The 20084-nt window shown below is 43.1% G+C and overlaps 1 protein-coding gene across 1 annotated transcript in view; it reads right to left on the reverse strand.

The window, feature by feature from the left end:
* woc (zinc finger protein without children) overlaps window positions 1-20084 on the reverse strand; it is a 118377-nt gene that overhangs the window by 91333 nt on the left and 6960 nt on the right. The window contains exons 2-9 of the mRNA XM_076195871.1: window positions 10886-12565; window positions 8796-8903; window positions 8438-8681; window positions 7795-8009; window positions 7241-7442; window positions 5941-6095; window positions 4077-4180; window positions 3501-3877 (exon numbers count right to left, since the gene is read on the reverse strand). Of these exons, the coding sequence (XP_076051986.1) occupies window positions 3501-3877; window positions 4077-4180; window positions 5941-6095; window positions 7241-7442; window positions 7795-8009; window positions 8438-8681; window positions 8796-8903; window positions 10886-12541 (3061 nt within the window). The 5' untranslated portion in view covers window positions 12542-12565. The remainder of the gene's footprint in view (window positions 1-3500; window positions 3878-4076; window positions 4181-5940; window positions 6096-7240; window positions 7443-7794; window positions 8010-8437; window positions 8682-8795; window positions 8904-10885; window positions 12566-20084) is intronic.

Here is a 20084-nt window from a genome sequence, read left to right on the forward strand (position 1 = left end):
CGTGAGAATTTAATTCATATTGAAGAGGTTACAGAGAGAGAGAAAAAATAAATAATAAATACATACATATACCAAAGGCTCTTTTCCCCCTTACATGGGGGGGTAGCCAAAAAGAAAAGGGCATAGAAACCACTCCCACCCATTCCATTTCCTGTATATTCCACTCCCCTCCACCTTCCTCCTTTCCTCCCTCCCATCTCAGCACCTCCTGGATGATGGGTAATCTATGCATCCTGTCCACTGTCCTGGGTCAAAAGCAGTGTTGCAAGACACAGTTTATATACTGTAGAAAAAAAAAAAAAAAAAAAAAAAAAAAAAATCCAATACTTTTCCAAGACACTTCTCACATATCTACCTAACTGCAGAAATTTCATCTTCAGACCCTCTACCATCCTTCAACTCACACCATTCCTCTCAAATCACTCTGTTCTCCTAATCATCTGTACATACCACATATCAGCTACACTTAACAAATTGTTCCCTCTAAAAGTACTACATTCATATTGTCCCCCTTTCCCTAGTAAAGCGGGACTATACGAGCACTTCCCCAGTCCTCCGGCATCCTTCTCTCCTTTAAGGGTCCTATACACGCTGAGGTGGCCTGTCCAGCCAGTGTCCGGTTCGGGCCATTTCGAGCGTGCGTGGGCGTGTGAAGCAGCCTCAAGTCGGCTCTGTTTGTCCAACATCTGATTCGGACCTATCTAAGCCCGTATGGGCATATGAGGTGACTTTCAGGCATGTCTCTCCATAGAGCGAGCACTCAGCAGTACCGTAAACATGTCTTCTGCTGCACCAATTTAAGAGTGAATTTATTGAGATATACACAGGAAGATCTGTGCCTTTGGGAAATTAAATCTTGAGTATTCAGCAAAATTAGGGGAGAGAAAAAAAACGTATGACCTGTTTGTTGAAAATTTAAAAGAAAATGCCTGTGCAGCTACCCAAGACTTAGTGACCAAGAAAATCAACAATATGAGGAGTTCCTAAAGAGTACCATCTCCCCGGCCTGACCGATGCAATACAGTACAAAAACAATCACCTCGTATGGAGCTGATATAAGCATGAAGTTAAACCAAAGAATGCAACATCAGGTATGTGTAGTAGCAACACATACATACATACATATACCAAAGGCTTTTTTCCCCTTTACACAGGGGGTAGCCAAAAAGAAAAAGGCATAGAAATCACTCCCACCCATTTCATTTCCCATATATTCCACTCCCCTCCACCCTCCTCCCTTCCCTATCTTGGCACCTCCTGGATGACGGGTCATCCCTGCATCCTGTCCACTGCCCTGGCTCAGAAGCAGTGTCGCAAGACACAGCACATCCACAGCAAGGCCGCTTCATATATGGAATGAAAGGATACGCACACCAATTATAATGTTAATCCAGTAATACATACATACATATACCAAAGGCTTTTCCCGCTTACACAGGAGTTACATACATACATACATACATATACCAAGGCTTCTTTCCCCCTTACCAGGGGGGTAGCCAAGAAGGACAAGGCACAAAAACATTCCCACTCAGGAGTTAGCCAAAAGAAAAAGGCATAGAAACCACTCCCACCCATTCCACCCCCTACATACTCCACTCCCCTCCACCCTCTTCACTCCCTCTTATCTTGGCACCTCCGGCGATAGCCAAAATAAAAATATAAGTACTTGGAAGAAGGTTGACAAGATGATTTGAATATTGGCAACAAATACTTCACACACAAACATGCAAATCTACACAAGGGTGAATCTTGTCCACGGCATTTTGAGTTCATTATGAGAAATATAGTGATTCATATGAAAAAAAGATGCTAAGATAAGAGGGAGGAGGGAGGAGGGAGGGTGGAGTGTATTTAGGGATGGAATGGGTGGGAATGATTTCATGCCTTTTTCTTTTTGGCTACCTCCTTTGTAAGGGGGAAAAGAACCTTGGTATATGTATATATGTATGTATATGAAAAAAAAATTGGGACATAGTGTAGGTCCGACTCCATCCTCTATACTAAAATAAGCATGCTTTAAGTGATCTGTAGGTCACTATAACAGCTGTAGTCACAAGTAGTTCTACATTTTCTGTATCCATGGGAGAGGCTGTGGTCTCCACTCTGTGGTGTCTCACTAGGACTGAGCTTTGTGTTGAGGGAGGACTGAGTAATGTGTGGGTGACACCAGGTGGGCCATCCAGCCAGCTGTTCAGGGGGCCCAAGAGGGTAAGTGCCGCCCTGGGGTGAGTCGAAAAGTGGCCCCCACACACCACACACATCACCACCACCTTCCACATCTGATGGTCCCTAGCATGATTCACATGTAACATTCACCCACAAAACAATGTTTATACACACAAATCATGATCAATAAATCAAGCATTAAGAGTGCATTAGGGGGAATTTGGTTTACCTTCTTTTCACCTAAAGTGCCGACCCCCCAAAATGTGCCGCCCTGGGGCATTGCCCCCGCCCCTTGCCCCTCCCTTTATACGACACACAACCCTCACTACCCAATCCATTATAACCATTTCTCTCTCTGTCGGACATTCTGCATAACACCTACCCAATCCTGGTGCTTTATGAGCTCTCAATTTCCGATGATCTCTGTGACCCATCTTTCCCTATAGCCCGATCACGTTCCTCACCTGTCACAAGTCATATTCCTGGTTCCTCCCACTGCCACAATCCATTCATCCCCATCCTCTTCCACATTCAAAACGTCTCGGAAATATCATAACCCTTCTCTTCCATCAACATCTGGACTTTTCACCTTTTCCTCTCTGCCTGACTTGCCCACCCCTCTTTATCACTTCCTTCCAGAGACATTTTTTTATTCTTTTAAAAAATTCCCAGTCAAACTTGTACCCGACTGTACGTCCGCTCCTCTCTCCGTGTCATTAACCTCTCCTTTCTTCTTCATCCCACTATACCTTTATGTCCTCATCCCGCATGCCTCCACCTTGAAGCCCCCAATTTTCTTCTACTTCTGTTCCCACCCCTCTGTTCCTCAACACATTTCCCACAGCCTCTCCAAGCTGTTACTCTTTCCCCATCTCCTTGTTACCTTTAGCAAGCATACAAGAGCAAGCACAAATATGGCACACATGCTCTCACTCACACACACAAAACTGTCATATGAGAGATTGTCAAAGCTGGAATTAGCAACGCTGGAACAAAGAAGAGAAAGAGGTGACCTATTGACCATCTATAGAATCATGAGAGGCATGGAAGTCCTTGATAAAGAAGACTTGCTAAATTGGGACATGAGAAATACAAGAGGACACGAAAAGAAACTAAAAAAGAACAGTTATAAAAGGGACCTGAAAAAGAACAGCTTTCTACACAGTGGTGGATGTCTGGAACAAACTGGACAAAACAATAGTGTGTGCAAAAACCATATGTGAATTTAAGAGCAAACTAGATACTGGGAGATAGAAAGACGGGACACCATGAGCGTAGCTCCAATTCCCATAAGATACTGGGTAAACAAACACATACACGCACTTCCTTACCTTCACCATCTCCAGGAACCGACTGAGTGATGGTGCCAGTGGAGGCATCTGCCGTCGTCGGCTCGGGTGCTGGCAGGCCCGTGCCCGATGCCGTCGTGGTGGCCACGTGGTAGCCGTAGGTTGACTTGTACTTGATGGCACATGAGTAGTTGCAGAAATTACAGAGGGTGTTGTCTGACATAACCATATGGTACTGTGGGGTTGCCATGATGCCGCACATGTTACACTGTGCTATCGTGGCCGTGGAACTGCCCGTGGAGTTGTTTGACGTAGCGGTGGAGTTGGTATTGCCGCTCGTCTGTAAACTGTTGGAGGTTCCAGACGTACCGGTAGAGGATGAGGTTGCCTGACCGACTGCATCAGGCTTGTTACTGTTCCTGTTCACAATGAAAATGTGTCAACATAGAACACAATTGCGACTCAAAATAACACAAATTTAAAAATATCATCACTGGAGAAACTAAAAACAATAATTAAATACAATTACACCATTTTGATAAATAAATACACGTAATTATCCTACAATTGATAAAACAAACACGTGCGATTCCCCCCCCCGCCCCCAAAGGAACTGACTGGTTCTGTGTCGCTAGGGTGAGGCAGTTGACGGAACAGTAATACTTGTCGCTGCCCTGGCCTGGTTCCTGTTTGTGGATCATATCAAAGTTGTATTTCTTCACCTGAAAGAAAGGGAAAAAATAAATAAATAAACAAATAAAATAAAAATACTTTGAAATATCAACACATTTACAAACACAACAGGAAAAACACAGTTCCCATTATACAGCTCTAGAATTTTTTTTTTCTCGGCTTTTACCTGCTTTGCTCTGCGACTGTCAAGAGCTCAATAAACAAATAATCCTCCTCCAAAACCGCATTTATTCACGAAGCATGATGGCTAGTCTCGCAAGACGCAAATGATCCCTTTTAATCCACATTTTCTAAATCACACAAAGACCACACTTCATCACTTCCCCAGTAATTATGCCAGGTTAACCCCCTCTGCCGCCCACGAACATTCTATCCTGTTCAACGTACTGATGATGATGATGACATGGTTTAAATCACAAACTTCCCCCTATCAGAAGGCTAGGACAGTGCCCCTCACAGAGGACTTTGTAGTGTGGCATTTAGTGAACCATGCTCTTGGTTCAACTTCGCCAGTGGCAGGATTCGAACCCCCCATCCCCTCGACCTTCGCCGCAAGTAACGACGCCCTAACACACTCAGCCAGCGAGCTTCCCAGGGGATCACCAATCCAAATACTAATCAGACCCAACACTGCCTAACCCATTAAACTCCGATGACAAGATGTCTTGTCATTTGGTCAAATAAAACAAAAAATCATAAAACACCAAAATGTTTGATCAAAGACCAGAAAAATATGACGTCAGTCCTCGCTTCGCTTCCAAACACCAGAAAAATATGACGTCAGTCCTCGCGCGAAGCGAGGACTGACGTCATATTTTTCTGGTGTTTGGAAGCGAAGCGAGGACTGACGTCATATTTTTCTGGTCTTTGATCAAACATTTTGGTGTTTTATGATTTTTTGTTTTATTTGACCAAATGACAAGAATCTTGTCATCGGAGTTTAATGGCTTAACTTCACTGATTGGACAAGAAGTGGTGTGTTCAGAGTGGTACTGACCAAAAGATTTTCTTACACACTATCCACCGACTTTCTCCTAACGCATATCGTCGTTCTCACTCCCGATTCATTAGTCCTCTACGAATGTCCTCTTCTGTTCATCTCGTAACATGACCAAGCCACCTCAGGCTGATCTACTGTACAATTGTGAACCAACCTTGTGTCCTTCTCATGCTGATTCCACCGTTACTTTCCCCTTTTCACAAAGCTTTCGACTTTCTCTTCCCACAAACTCTACCAAAGTCACTCACCAAACTTTGTCCATCTCCGTTAGGGGATCCAAGTCCTCTGCATGTACTAGTGTCTCAATCATCCATTTTTGTCCATGTTCTTCACACCTCACTCCCCAATTTGTAACTCGTTCATTTGTTCCTCTCATCGACACCACATTTATTACTTTCAACATATTACGTCATTACACATCTCCCTCTCCTTACTATGACAACTCTCACACGTTTTAATCCCATCAAAGCTCTTCAATGCCTCTACGTTTCTTTTCACGATATTCAGCATCTCCCATGCTTCCTTCCTATATACTCAACGTATGCCTTCTCCGGATTCGTAAAATTGAAGTACAATTGCTTCCCTTTCTTGTGTCTTCTTTTAATCGATGCATATGCTCCTTATCGTGCATATTCAAATCTTTATTGCGGGACAACAAAGCAAGTCATAGTTTTCTATTACGGCACGAGCATACACATTACAAACAGGTTATCATTGATCAACATTAGAGAGAAGAACCAACCCAAGCTGGGTAACAAACCAATGCAAAATAAGATACGGGGCACTAACCATACAGTATCGACAGACAACAATCTTCCGCACGGTGAGGATGAAGACATTCATGCATGAGTCCGAACAGAAGATACGAAGCTGGTGTGAGTTATGGTACACAAAGTTCGTCACTGTTTCGGCATTTAGAACTCGCAGGCATAGGCAGCACACCACTGCAAGAAGAGAAAGGGAGGTCAGTATGAGCACAAGGAAGGACTGCTTTAGTGCGAGAATGGCAGTAAACTAAAATAACACATTAGTGGTGCCCCCTGCAGCAGATGTGGGGTAGGCAACATTTTCTTTAAATAATCCTTTCATCTCACCACCATCGAGGTATTCAGAGTTTAAAATAAAAATTTGAATGAGTGACAATAATCATATTATCTTACACTCCCATCCACCCTCTTATCTTGGTTCCTCCTGGATGACGGGTCATCCCTGCATCTCGCCCACTGCCTTGGGTCAGAAGCATTGTCACAAGAAACAGCACAGTTTTAAACCACCATGAAACCCACTGGTACATCCCTCCTCCTTTCCTAAACAACGTATGCTATATGAGCCGTCCAGAGACGGGCATTTCCACAACTTTTATATGTTTCAATTTATGCACGTGCATTTGGGGACGGATTTTTTTTTTTTTTTTTTTTTGCCAATTAAATGAAGCAGCCTTGCTGTATATGTGCTGTCTTACTGCATTGCTTCCTACCCAGGGCAGTGGGTTAGATGCAAGGGATGACCCGTCATCCAGGAGGAGCCAAGTTAAGAGGGCAAGAGGAATGGGAGTGGAGTAAGTGGGGATGGAATGAGTGGGAGTGGATTTTATGCTTTTGTTTTTTGGCTACCTCTCTTGTAAGGGGTAAAAAAGCCGCTGTATGTTATGCACGGATATATCTAGAGGCTTACACCTTTCCATGATCTACCCTTAATTGGAAACCAGTACAGTAAACACTCAATATAACACACAATAAGGGTACAGGGGTCTGTTGTTATATCCGAAGATCCATTATAACCGAGGATCCCTCACTATAATGGATGAAAATCCATTATGGCGAGGGTCTGTCTGATCAGATATTTTGTCTGTTATATTCAATATCCAGTATATCAAGATCTGTTATATCGAGGGTTTACTGTATAAGTAATGGGGTTGCCTGTTTCTGGATACCTTGTGTACAAACACAGGCCAGAACTAAAGGTGCAAAATACAAATCCATATCATACATGGACAGTAAAACCAAAGGATACAGTTTCCTCTTAAATCCTCAATGGATAAATCTACATTTCTTCCCCATAAGAACATTGTAAGTATTAAGTTACATACCTGCTTTGAGCTTGTTTGCATATTTATATGCATTGAGACACGGGTCCGAGCATAGACGGTGCACTTCGCTGTTGTTGATCAGTTCGTACCGACTGCACGTATTTTCCTTACTGCACACGGTGCATTTATCCCGCTCATTGTAGTTACGCTGACCAATATCCGTGCGATGAGCCCGACGAGCACACTTGGCGCCACAGTATTTCTGTATCGTACGGAGACAGCGTTAAGGACAGAAACTACAAACACGCTACAGGATCTTTATTTAACCAATCTGGATAAAGACCAAATGGCCTTTTTTCCCATTACAGTGACAATATGTCAAGGTCAGTACACAGTATTTCTGTATTGTGTCGGGACGACATTAAGGACAGACACTACAAACGCGCTGCAGGATCTTTATCTAACTGATCTGGATAAAAACCAAATGGTATTTTTCCTATTACAGACAATATGTCAAGGTCAGTTTGCTTAAAATCAATCCATAACATTCTCACTGAAACACTGGCTACCTTCTGCATTCCTCCGACACGGAGGTTAAAACTCGAGCCACAAACCTTCTCGTCGATGGTGGTGATGTCGGAAACACCCTTGAGGTTCTTCTGGCAGTAGTTGCACACCTCAATGGTGCTCTTGAATTGCTCTAAACACACGTTCGAACAGAACTGGTGAATGTCCGAACCAAATCGCACACAATACTTGCCAATGTACATGGTCCTTACGCTACCATTACAACGGTGACACTTTGACGCTACTTCTTGTAGATGAGACACTGCAAAAAAAAAAAAAAAAAAAAAAAAATTAATAATAATAATAGTAATAATAATAATAGATAAGTAAATAAAAATAAATAAATAAATAAATTGAATAAATGATGATTTGATTTGGTTTTACATCACAAACTTTCCCCTATTGGGAGGGAAAGATAGTAGCAGTGGGAAATGCTAAGATTTATATAAGGAAAGAACTTTTTTTAGAATACCATTATTCAGTCATTTTGAATTTCTCCTCAGGAATGAAGAGACATGGGAAACCGAGGTACGAGAGAAAGGGAGGCACTGGGAAAATAAAGGTTCAAATAATCGGAAATGGGGAATATACAGAGAAGTGGCAGAAGAACAAATTCGAAAAGATTGTGGTGCATGAGTCAGGAAAGACATATCTACACTAAGTTACTGCAGCAAAGGAAATGTGCCTTACCTAGACACTTCTTAGAACAGAATTCCCTCGTCTCCCAGGCATAGATATCGTATTTGTAGAAGGAGACACTCGAGATATCCTTGCCACATAATCCACACACTTTGTCGAACAAAATCCGCGCCTTTTCCACCGCCTTGCCCGGTGAGAGGCACCCGGTCCACATGGAGCGACACTCCGAACTACACAGAAAACCGATGGTGTCGTTGACTGGCTTGTGAGTGATACGGTACTGGCATATCTTAGTCTGTGGATGAAAGAGCAGAAGCATAACACAACTGTGATCTCACAAATAATCTTTGTATAAATAGGTCAACCCCTAACAAGATCATTGCCCGTAACAAGATGCAGGAATACTCACAATACCACAGACTTTACATTGCTTCTGGGACATAATCGGGCTATGCAGGATGTGATAGATCGTATGGGGCTCAATTGACCGTGTATTCCGTTCTTCCACCACAGCATCCTGGTTGAAAAAATAAACAATTAAATACATAATCATACAAATACCATAGGTAATCATAAATACTCCCAATGTGGATGGGACGTACTTATAATTTTATGGTATATCAATGACATTTCTGTCACTCCAACGACTGCTGCATCCCCTGTTTTCATGACCGTACAGAACTATGCTGCAGATGCATGGTCAAGTGTGAGCCATTTGTATACTGCAATTGGCATTTCTTTCTGAAGTAAATGGAAATATTCCAACAGCAGCATAGAAGACATCTATGACCATTATCCTTCAAGCTTCCTATTATTGTATCAAGATCCCCAGTGATGGCTCCTAGCAATGAAGGACGACATGCTGTAATCAAATAAAACAGTTACAACACAATGTCAACATACGCAATCTTTCCCATGTATTCCAAGGGAGGCGGAGGGAATCTTAATTTATTTCATATGCATTTATTCATTTTACTTATGCATTTATTCTATTATAAATTTATTTCAGTATGCATTTATTTTATTTATTATCATTTATATTATAATTTTTATTTTATCTATTTGTTTTATTAGAATTTTTATTTTATTCATTTTATTAGAATTTTTATTCTATATATTTTTTTGCATCCGACCTAGTTATGAACCGAAAGATCTCCTGTCAGCATATTCCGCCTTTGTAATCCATTGTAATCTACAGTCATTGTATATATCAATAGGACACAGCACGAGGAATGTTGTGTGTCAATTTTAAATTGTACATTTCTACCTCACACCCTCATTTCCTGTCACAAGCCACCTCCTGAAGAGGCCCACAGGGTTATGAATGTACAAAGACTAGTCACCCGTGACAACACATCTCGGCTACAGGACAGAAAATATAAAACAAAACCAAATTAAATTGTTTCTCTACATTAGTCCATTAATTTTCCTTTCCTCATTCTTGACAGGTCTCGTTTCATGCAAGACCCGACCCCACTATGTACAATACTAAAATGATAGGTACAAGGTATAGAGATCGCCTATCAACATATGGTTCCTCGTTACAAAAATTCATTTACTATTTGCTTACTGTCACAACACTTGACTACATTTACCTGTATATTTTTGCATCAAAAGTGTGTTAATATATTTTCAGATACACTACAATGCATTAAAGAGGAAAATCTCATTCATGTCAATATACAGGCACCACTGTTTACATGAAACATTTATTTGCGTGAACTGGTAGAGTAAAATGTAATGAGTGTATGACTGAAATGGCATAGCCATGCATGAAATCTTCACACAAGAAATATGTAATTATGTACATCCTACTTCAATATATGTACACTATAAAATCCTGTTTGTCATCATGTCTTGAATATGAGAGTTACATTAAATTGTTACCAAAATGCAAGGACATTACATATCCAAAAATATTTTGAGTTTTGTAAGTAACCATAAAGAACTCTTAAAGGAAAAAAAATACTGAATAAATAAACAAAATAATGATAACAATAATAAAAAAATACATACACTAATAAAAGGATGACATAAGAATAGCAAGAATAAAAGAAGTGATGACAAAAATAAATAAACATAGAATGGGACAATACTAAATATCATCAATTGTACTGGTATAAGCATGTTTAACCCATTCAACTCCGATGACAAGATGTCTTGTCATTTGGTCAAATAAAACAAAAAATCATAAAACACCAAAATGTTTGATCCAACACCAGAAAAATATGACGTCAGTCAGGACTGATGTCATATTTTTCTGGTGTTGGATCAAACATTTTGGTGTTTTATGATTTTTTGTTTTATTTGACCAAATGACAAGACATCTTGTCATCGGAGTTGAATGGGTTAAGCTGTGTAAGTGGCTCTCTCTCTCTCTCTCTCCTCCTAATCCAGTGTAAAAAAATAAATAAATAAATAAATAAATAAATAATAAATAAATAAATAAAAAATAACCGTTACCAACACAGAACACGGTCACATTCACCGTCAACTTACCGACAGCACGGTGGTGATGCGAAGTTGCGAGGATTCATCATCCTCTTTATCTTCGCTGGACAACGTTTTAGCTGCAAGACTCTCCAAGTTGACCACTCGAATGCCTCCACCGTCTTTCTCGCCGCCGGACCTGTCCTTGTCGCCCTTGCCCTTCTCACCCGCATCCTCTCTGTTCGCATTGTCTCTTGCGACAATAGCCGACCTTCCTTCCTGTTCCTCCTCCTCCTCGTCCAGGATGGAGGTCACTGAGGATATCTGGATGTTGGGGAAGCCATCCGTCTCATCCTCAAAGGTTAGCCCAGTGATGCAATCCTCGCCAGACATGACGCTGGAGATCTTGAGGTGCATCCCATCCACTTCCTCGGCACCAATGATATCTCCGTGCTCTATATCTCCCGTGCCCTCTTTAGTGTTACTGGTGCTGTCGTCGGAGTTCATTAACGACGTCAGTGACCTCAACAACACGCGCTGCCTTGGGTTTTCTTGCTCGTCCTTCTCCCCTCCTTCGTCCTTGTCACCCTCTGCATCATCATCCTTATCCTTGTCCTCGTTCTTCTGTTTCAACCCATCCTCTTCTTCATCACTTAAGTCAACGACCATTGCCGGTTTCTTGATGACAGGGACTTCCACAATGTCGTCATCATCGTCATCCTCCATCGTCTTTCTCTTCTTCGACTGTTTCTCCTTTTCACCTGTGGAGATGGGGTCCCCATCTTGAAGAACGGATATGGGATCGGGGTCGTCGGGATCGTCGCACGAGTCTCCTCCATTAGTTGTAACCGAACTACCAAGATTCCATCTAAAACGAACACCACGCAGCCTTTTGGTCGTCTGGTGATCGTCTTCGGTTTCCATGGTTTCTGATTCACTCGCCGTGGAATTAGGGTTTTCTTTGCTTTTGTCATTCTGCCCTCTGGCCTCGTCTTGGGTGGTGTCTCTACCCGCAGGACGACTTGCTTCATTAATGGAACTCGCCGAGGGCTCTTTGTCCACTCCATCCTGGTCTTTGTCGTTACCCCCACTCTCGTTCTTATCCCCCGCCTCCGCCCGATCTCCCTCTTCACTCGCTCTGTTCGCCTCACTGTCACCTCTTTTATCAAACTGACTACCACTGCCAGTGCCGTCCTTCTCGTCTCGACTACCGGCCCTCTTACGGGGCGCTCTGTCCCTGTCCAGAGCGCCCGAGGTCTCCTGCATCACGAACTCCTCCAACGAACTGAGGTTCATCCCTTTAGGCGGAGGGTCGTCGCTCCCATCACCCACACTATGGTCCCTGGACACTTCGTCCCCCATCGCACTTCCGCTCACGGACCCTTCTGGCGAAGTCCTGCTGACACTTATGGGGTCTCGCATTTCCTCGTTCCCTTCGCCTTCGTTGCCTCCCGACGACGACCTCCTGCTGATGCTGATGGGGTCCCGCGACATGTCGTCCATACCATGAATGCTCTCTTCGCCTCCTTCACGCAGAAGCTTCACTATGTCCTCACTGCCGATAATGTTTTGGTCGCCGCCCAATGACGAGGAGCCTTGAGTGTCCGAGGTCTGCAGAGGGTCATAATTGGGAGCAGGTGGAGCTTTAGCGGAACGTTCTTCACTTCCCGAGGAGTCCTCACCCATAAACTCCATGGGTTCCGGTGAATCTGGGTTGGAATCCATGGCTGACGTGAAGTGCGTAACTACCTGCGGGAGAAATGAAAACATATTTTCAGACTCTCGGCACTTGTACAAAAATGCAAGAAATATTTCCTTCACACACTATACTGTAAACCCTCGATATAACAGTTCTCAATATACCGGATATAACGGACAAAAAATCTGATCGCACAAACCCTCACTATAAGGATCCTCAGTTGTAACGGATCTTCGGATATAACATCAGACCTGTTCCCATATCATCTGTTATATTGAAGGTTTACTGTAATTTCTAATCCTACTAATTTCTAATACCGGACAAACTTCGGGATATAGCGAATCTGTCCAGTATTTCCATCGGATATAACGGATCCTCAGTTATAATGACAGACTCCCTGTCCCATAGTTGTTATATTGAGGGTTTACTGTACTCTGTATGCATGTTATGAGGACCACACATTTCACGCCTTCACAAATGTCACCATTATATAGAATGCACACCACCCACATCTCCAGCACATAGACTTGGTACAAAGGAAATTTTGAACAAAGCGGCAACTCTGCACTGGGGAAAATGAAACGAGACCAAAACAGGTGTCTCCTACTTACAGAAATGGTCAAGGAAATAAGAAATATGGTTTTACATACAAACTACAACCCTATCAGGCTAGGATGGTGCCCTCCACAAAGGACTTCGTCGTGTGGAAATACGAAAGAAAAAATATCCAGAACAAAAATACGGTGGAACCTGGATTTGTTCCGTCATTTCCTCGTAGCCTCCCTTGCCTCCCATTTCGACTCCGCCCTCTTTATTCCGTATCTTTTATACACTTCCCCATGACTGGCTTCTCATCTGCCACCACGGCAATCCGTTTCATCATCACGCAAAGCAATAATCGAGAAACCCCTGGTAGGGTAAGACATGCTGATTGCAACAAGCTGCTGTTTTTTTTAGGCAGATGTTTACATCCCGGGAATCGAAACCACAAACACATGCTCACCAGGGCCCCGACAAGGAGAGGGGCAGGGGGGAGGGGGTGGGGAATTTTTGGCAAAAAGAAGGTAAAGCAAATTCCCCCTAATGTACTTTTAATGCATGATCTATCTACCACGAGTTGTGCGTATGAATGATGCGTGTATAAACGTTGTTTTGTGGATGAATGTTACATGTGAATCATGCTAGTGACCATCAGATGTGGAAGGTGGTGGTAGTGGTGGTGTGTGTGTGTGGGGGGGGGGAGTGGCACTTACCCATGTCAGGGCCCTGATGCTCACAAGTTTGACACAGGATAGACTGTGAGGCCCTTCATTCAAAAGTAAGTGCATATCAGAAGGATATACATAATACTTCTACTGCTCCTCTTCCTTTTAGCCTTCCTCTCGCGCAAATACACGGGACTCAACTGAGAGTCGGTCGACTTTCCTGACACTTCTGGGTTACACATTCCACAGTACCCACCTGAGTTTGAATCCAGACTCTATTCCCTTTCCCACACACAAGCCACAAAATGCTAAAACTATATACTCCTGCTATTTTCCGTTTCCGCTCATGTCGTTATATTTCTTGCCATCTGTTCATTCCATACTACTCCTCTCCCGGCTTTAAACTTGACAACACGGATCTTTCTTTTTTTTTTTTTATTGTGACTGCATGAGAGAACCATGTAGTGTAGCCAAGGACCTTGTAAAAATAGCATGAAATAAGTATAGTAATGCACACGTTCATTATAACATTAATAATAATTACAAGAACAACTGACCCTCATGGCAGAGAGGGGAGTAGGGAGAGGAAGGGGGAGAGAGAGGAGAGGGGGGAGGGAGGGAGGGAGAGAGAAGAGAAAGGGGGAAAGGAGGGAGAGTGAGAAAGGGGGAGGGAGGGAGAGGGGAGAGAGAGAGAGGGGGGAGGGAGCGAAAGAGGGTGAGGAAGGTAGGGAGAGGGAGAGAGAGGGGGGGAGGGAGTGAAAGAGGGTGAGGTAGGGAGGGAGAGGGAGAGAGAGAGAGAGAGAGAGGGTGGAAGGAGAGGAGAGAGAGAGAGAGAGTGAGGGTAGAAGGAGAGAGGAGAGAAAGAGGGTGAGGGAGGGAGAGGGAGGGGAGAGAGAGAGAGAGAGAGAGAGAGAGAGAGAGAGAGAGAGAGAGAGAGAGAGGGAGAGAGAGAGAGAGAGAGAGAGAGAGAGAGGGAGGGAGAGAGAGAGGGAGAGAGAGAGAGAGAGAGAGAGAGAGGGAGAGAGAGAGAGAGAGGGAGAGAGAGAGAGAGGGAGAGAGAAAGGGGGGAGAGAGAAAGGGGGGAGAGAGAAAGGGGGAGAGAGAAAGGGGAGAGAAAGGGGAGAGAGAGAAAGGGGAGAGAGAGAAAGGGGGGAGAGAGAAAGGGGGGAGAGAGAAAGGGGGGAGAGAGAAAGGGGGGAGAGAGAGAAAGGGGGGGAGAGAGAAAGGGGGGAGAGAGAGAAAGGGGGGAGAGAGAGAAGGGGGAGAGAGAGAAAGGGGGGAGAGCAAGAGAGAAAGGGGGGAGAGCAAGAGAGAAAGGGGGGAGAGAGAGAAAGGGGGGAGAGAGAGAAAGGGGGGAGAGAGAGAGAGAAAGGGGGGAGAGAGAGAGAGAAAGGGGAGAGAGAGAGAAAGGGGGGAGAGAGAGAGAGAGAAAGGGGAGAGAGAGAGAGAGAAAGGGGGGAGAGAGAGAGAGAAAGGGAGGGAAAGTGAAGACGGGGAACATAAGGGTGAAAACATAAGAATGAAGGAGACTGCAAGAGACCATAAGGCTTACACTAGGCAGTTCCATGTCCCTCGACACCTTTCTTCCCTATCCATAAGGTTATATAAACCTCTTAAAACAACCAATCATCATTTCATCTAACTACACTATTACTAAGTCTATTCCATTCACTAACCACTTTGTGTACAAACCTATTCTAGCCTATACCCATTACTAGGAGTCTTGGTGTGGTGTCTTAATATGATGACCTTGTTAATGTGTCACCCTTGTTAAAGCCACTGACCCACTTGAACACCTCTATTAGGTCACTCCACGTCTTTCCAGCGAGATAAGGTGCCTAAGCCTGTACGACGAATTTCCGAGGGAAAATGTCAGAAAAGGGTCGAACGAGAAGAAAGGGAGAGGAAGTGGGGTGGAGGAGGAGGAGGAGGAGGAGGACAAGAGGGGGAGGATAGGAGGACTGGAGGGGGAGGGGAAGAGGAGGACTGGAGGGGGAGGGGAAGAGGAGGACAAGAGGAGGACTGGAGGGGGAGGGGAAGAGGAGGACAAGAGGAGGACTGGAGGGGGAGGGGAAGAGGAGGAGGATAGGAGGACAAGAGGGGGAGGATAGAAGGAGGAGGAGGAAGAGGAGGACAAGGGGGGAGGATAGGAGGACAAGAGGGGGAGGATAGGAGGACTGGAGGGGGAGGGGAAGAGGAGGACTGGAGGGGGACGGGAAGAGGAGGACAAGAGGGGAGAGAGGAGGAGGATAGGAGGACAAGAGGGGAGAGAGGAGGAGGATAGGAGGACAAGAGGGGGAGGATAGGAGGAGGAAGAGGAGAAAGAGGAGGGCAAGAGGGGAGGACAGAAGAATAGGACAGGAGGAGATGAGGTGAGGAAGAGAAGAGATGAGATGTGAGAGGAAAAGGATGGAGTATAAGGTTATGAGAGGAGGAGGAGGAGGAGGAGGAAGAGGGAGAGGAAGAGGAGGAGGAGGGAAGAGGTAGTGGTGGAAGAAGAGGGAAGAGGGAGAGGAAGAGGAGGAGGAGGGAAGAGGTTGTGGTGGAAGAAGAGGGAAGAGGGAGAGGAAGAGGAGGAAATGAAGGGAGAAGGATGATGATGATGATGATGAGGGAATGTTAAAAGGAGAGAAGAGGGAGAGGAGGAGGAGGAGGAGGGAGTAAGGATTAGTCTCCAATCATAATGACCAAGCAACTCTGGGCCGAAGGGGTGCCGCTCCCCCGACCCCCCTCAATATATTGGCTACATAAAACATGTAGTACCCCCATACCAGGAAGATGAGGAGGAGGAGGAGGAAGAGAAGGAGGATTGAAGATGTGGGAAGGGTGAGGAGGAGGCGGAGGCGTAGGAGGAGTAGGAGGAGGAGGCGTAGGAGGAGGAGGAGGAGGACGGGGAGAGGGCGAATTAAGGATTGGTCAACGTCACGACTGGATGATTGAAATGATAATATTAATCATAAACGATAGAGTTTCTCCTCCCTGATTACAAGAGACAAATATCAACGATAATTATGTTTTGGAAGGGAAGCCTGTACATCAAAACCATCCCGCCCTATTAGCCAGCGGTAAGCTGACCTACAGACCCAAACAAATAAACAAAATGCAGTCGACAAAATCAATTAACGGTAATATTTGGTAATCTAATAAACGAAACCCTGCCACCTCAGGTTAAATATGAAGTCGAAATGTTATTTCTAAATATTAAAGGTGACGACTAAATGAGATGGTTCAATAAAAAATAAAACAAATAAAACCATGTAACTACTTTCTTCTGATTAACCTGAAGTCGAAAATATGTCGTGCAGTGCTTACCCTCTATAAGGAATCTAAATGGCAATGTTTATATATTTTCAATTTCAGGCTGAGCGCGGTGCAAAATGTCTGCATTTATATAAATACTTTTTTTTCAACTACAATCGCGGAAGACTACACATACTCAGCATTTCGAGATGCGCAAACCTCCAAACGCACGACATAATTCTACTAAATTCTCAAAATTATTCTCCACCTTCAAGAACTGCAAAAATATATATTTATACTGTGTAGAAATCAATCAAATATATATTAGCATAAAAACTGACATATACAACTCTGGAATGCTGAGCCATTTCACCCGAGTTTTCCAATACTTGTCCAAAGCCACCCGCCCCTACGCACGGATACCAACGTGTCCGACTTCGTCCAACCCACCCCAAGCAGGGGTACCAATAGTCCCTTGCCAACGCACTGTTCGCCTGTTCGCAGGGATACCAACAGCCACTGCTCAAGGGCGCGCGATTTTTGAACGCACTATATATATATATATATATATATATATATATATATATATATATATATATAAGATATAAAAATATAAACACACACATATATATATACATACATATACATATATATATTACATATACAATATATACATATATTATATATATATGCATTATATATGTACATAAATACATATATAAACATATATATTGATGGTGCAATCGGTTAAGTCACTAACACCTGTCATGTACTAGCCCTGGTTCAAGGCCATGGCCATACCACATTTCAATTTCTGCATGTTGGCCTCCACGAGTCTCTCGATGCTGATGGCTTAGAACTAAAGTGTATTGTGGTTGATAAAAATGTATATCTGTTCACTGGGACCCATATATATACATATACATATATATATATATATATATATATGTGTACATATATATACATATATAAATTTATATATATATATACATATATAAATTTATATATATGTATATACATATATATATATATATATATATATATTATATATATATGTACAAATACATACATATGCAAAGTAGACCACTTGGAAAAAGAAACTAATGAAGCAGAGCACTTTTGTATATTACACCTTCAGTGCAAAAAGTACTTTTTGCACTGAAGATGTAATATACAAAAGCGCTCTACTTCATTTATTTCTTTTTCCAAGTGGTCTACTTTGCATAAGTGAACACACGTACCCATGTTCTAATTAGCATACATACATACTTATACATATACACACATATATACACATTATATATACATAATATACATATATACACATATATATGCATACACAAACACACACACATATATATGTTTAGGAATTGAACATAATTTTGAGATGAATAATGCAACCCACATTACCTGTGGCCTGAGACATGAGTAAAGCAGAATATAAACATGTCACTATGTGGCATAAAAAGTCTGATAATGAGACTACTGTATTTGAAAGTATCTGAATGTTTGTCTATATACCAGGGGCTTCCTCCCCCTTATAAGAGGGGTAGCCGAGTCAAAAGGCACACACCCATTCCTCCCTCTCATCTTAGCTCCTCTTGGATGAAGGGTAATCCCTGTCTTCTGCCCTGGGTCAGAAGCAATGCAGCAAGACAAAGCACATAACAGCAAGGCTGCTTCACTTACATAGCAACCCCCCCCCTTCAGGCTGCATAAAAAAAAAAAAAAATCTTCATTACACATCCAGAGTCCACTCACCCCTATCACCTGCCTTCTCCCTTCCTTGTTCAACAGACATTCCCCTCCTGCTCATAGGCCCCTTCACCCCATCCATCTAATAGTATACAGTATTACATTCTAGTTTTTGAAAGAATGTTTGTAACAATGAAATATATTTTTCTGAGATTACCATTGCACATATTTTTAGTAATCTCGAAGAAGAGGAAAAAAAAAAAAAAAAAAAAAAAAAAAATCTTGGACCAATCCTTTGCGAAATACAATGGTTTGACATTACTCCAGCATTAGGCAGAACAAATCTCCATACTGATGGATGGGACTCTAATCTAGCATCAGGGAAATCCCTTCCATTGCTTCTTTACGATTTTCTTCCAAGTAAAACCAGGCATTTTTCTCGCACCAAGACGCAAGACCATAACACATTCTCAGCTCTTAACGAGGACATCCAAGAAAGATAACAATTCCAGAAGCAGTCTGTGAAGAAGAATGACTTTGCAACCATGAGAGGATTCAGGTTCCTGTTATCATGTGTGGTATCCTTCCGAGGCGTAAAGCTGGTGGCACGCAACACTCTGGAGCTGTTGCAATAAGTTGCAGGACAGCATGTCACTGTGAGGCTAATGGATGGGCCTATGCCAACAACTAGGGTCACATCTATGGCAAGAATTAGATGTATACAAAGGACGGAGTGCACTTGAGTTATCCAAAGGATTTTGGCTTTGTCTATTTCTCCTTATGTGAGAAATAGACAAAAGTATCAGAAAATAACTTAAACAAGAAAAATAGTTTAGATAGGGACTGTGAAAAGAATCATATAAACTGAAGGAAGGAGCACAAGCTCATAATGTTTACTACACAAACAGCAGAAGCATCATGAACAAAACAGATTTGTTGGGAGCTATTACCGAATCCTGGATCAATATACCATAAAGCCATTTCCTTCACGAAATCAAGATAAGGAGTATGGACTACTTCAAAAGGATGGGGGAGGCAGAAAAAGGGGGAGAATAGCTATCTATCTATATACCAAGGGCTTTTACTCCTTACTATTCAACACGTCATGGAAGACTGCATTATGCATGTTCACGCATGCAAACAACACAACATACACTCCATAAAGGATTTGTGGGAAAACCCCGTTTTGGCTGTGGCAGACAGTCTGGGGTACAACAACAACAACCCCCTTACCAGGGAGGTAGCAAAGTCAAAAGACATAATTCCATCTCCACCCACTCCACTCCCATCCACCACCCTTTCCTACTTCTCATCTTAGCTCCTCATGGGTGAGGGCACATCGACAGCAAGGCCGCTTCACTTAATCTGTGACCTCACCTTCTCTGTCCCCTCATGCATAAAAAGAGAAGACAAAGGAGAAATCCCTTTG

This window comes from Oratosquilla oratoria, chromosome 12, assembly GCF_046742065.1.
Source record: "Oratosquilla oratoria isolate Oo_2021 chromosome 12, ASM4674206v1, whole genome shotgun sequence".
NCBI classification, from domain to species: Eukaryota; Metazoa; Arthropoda; class Malacostraca; order Stomatopoda; family Squillidae; genus Oratosquilla; species Oratosquilla oratoria.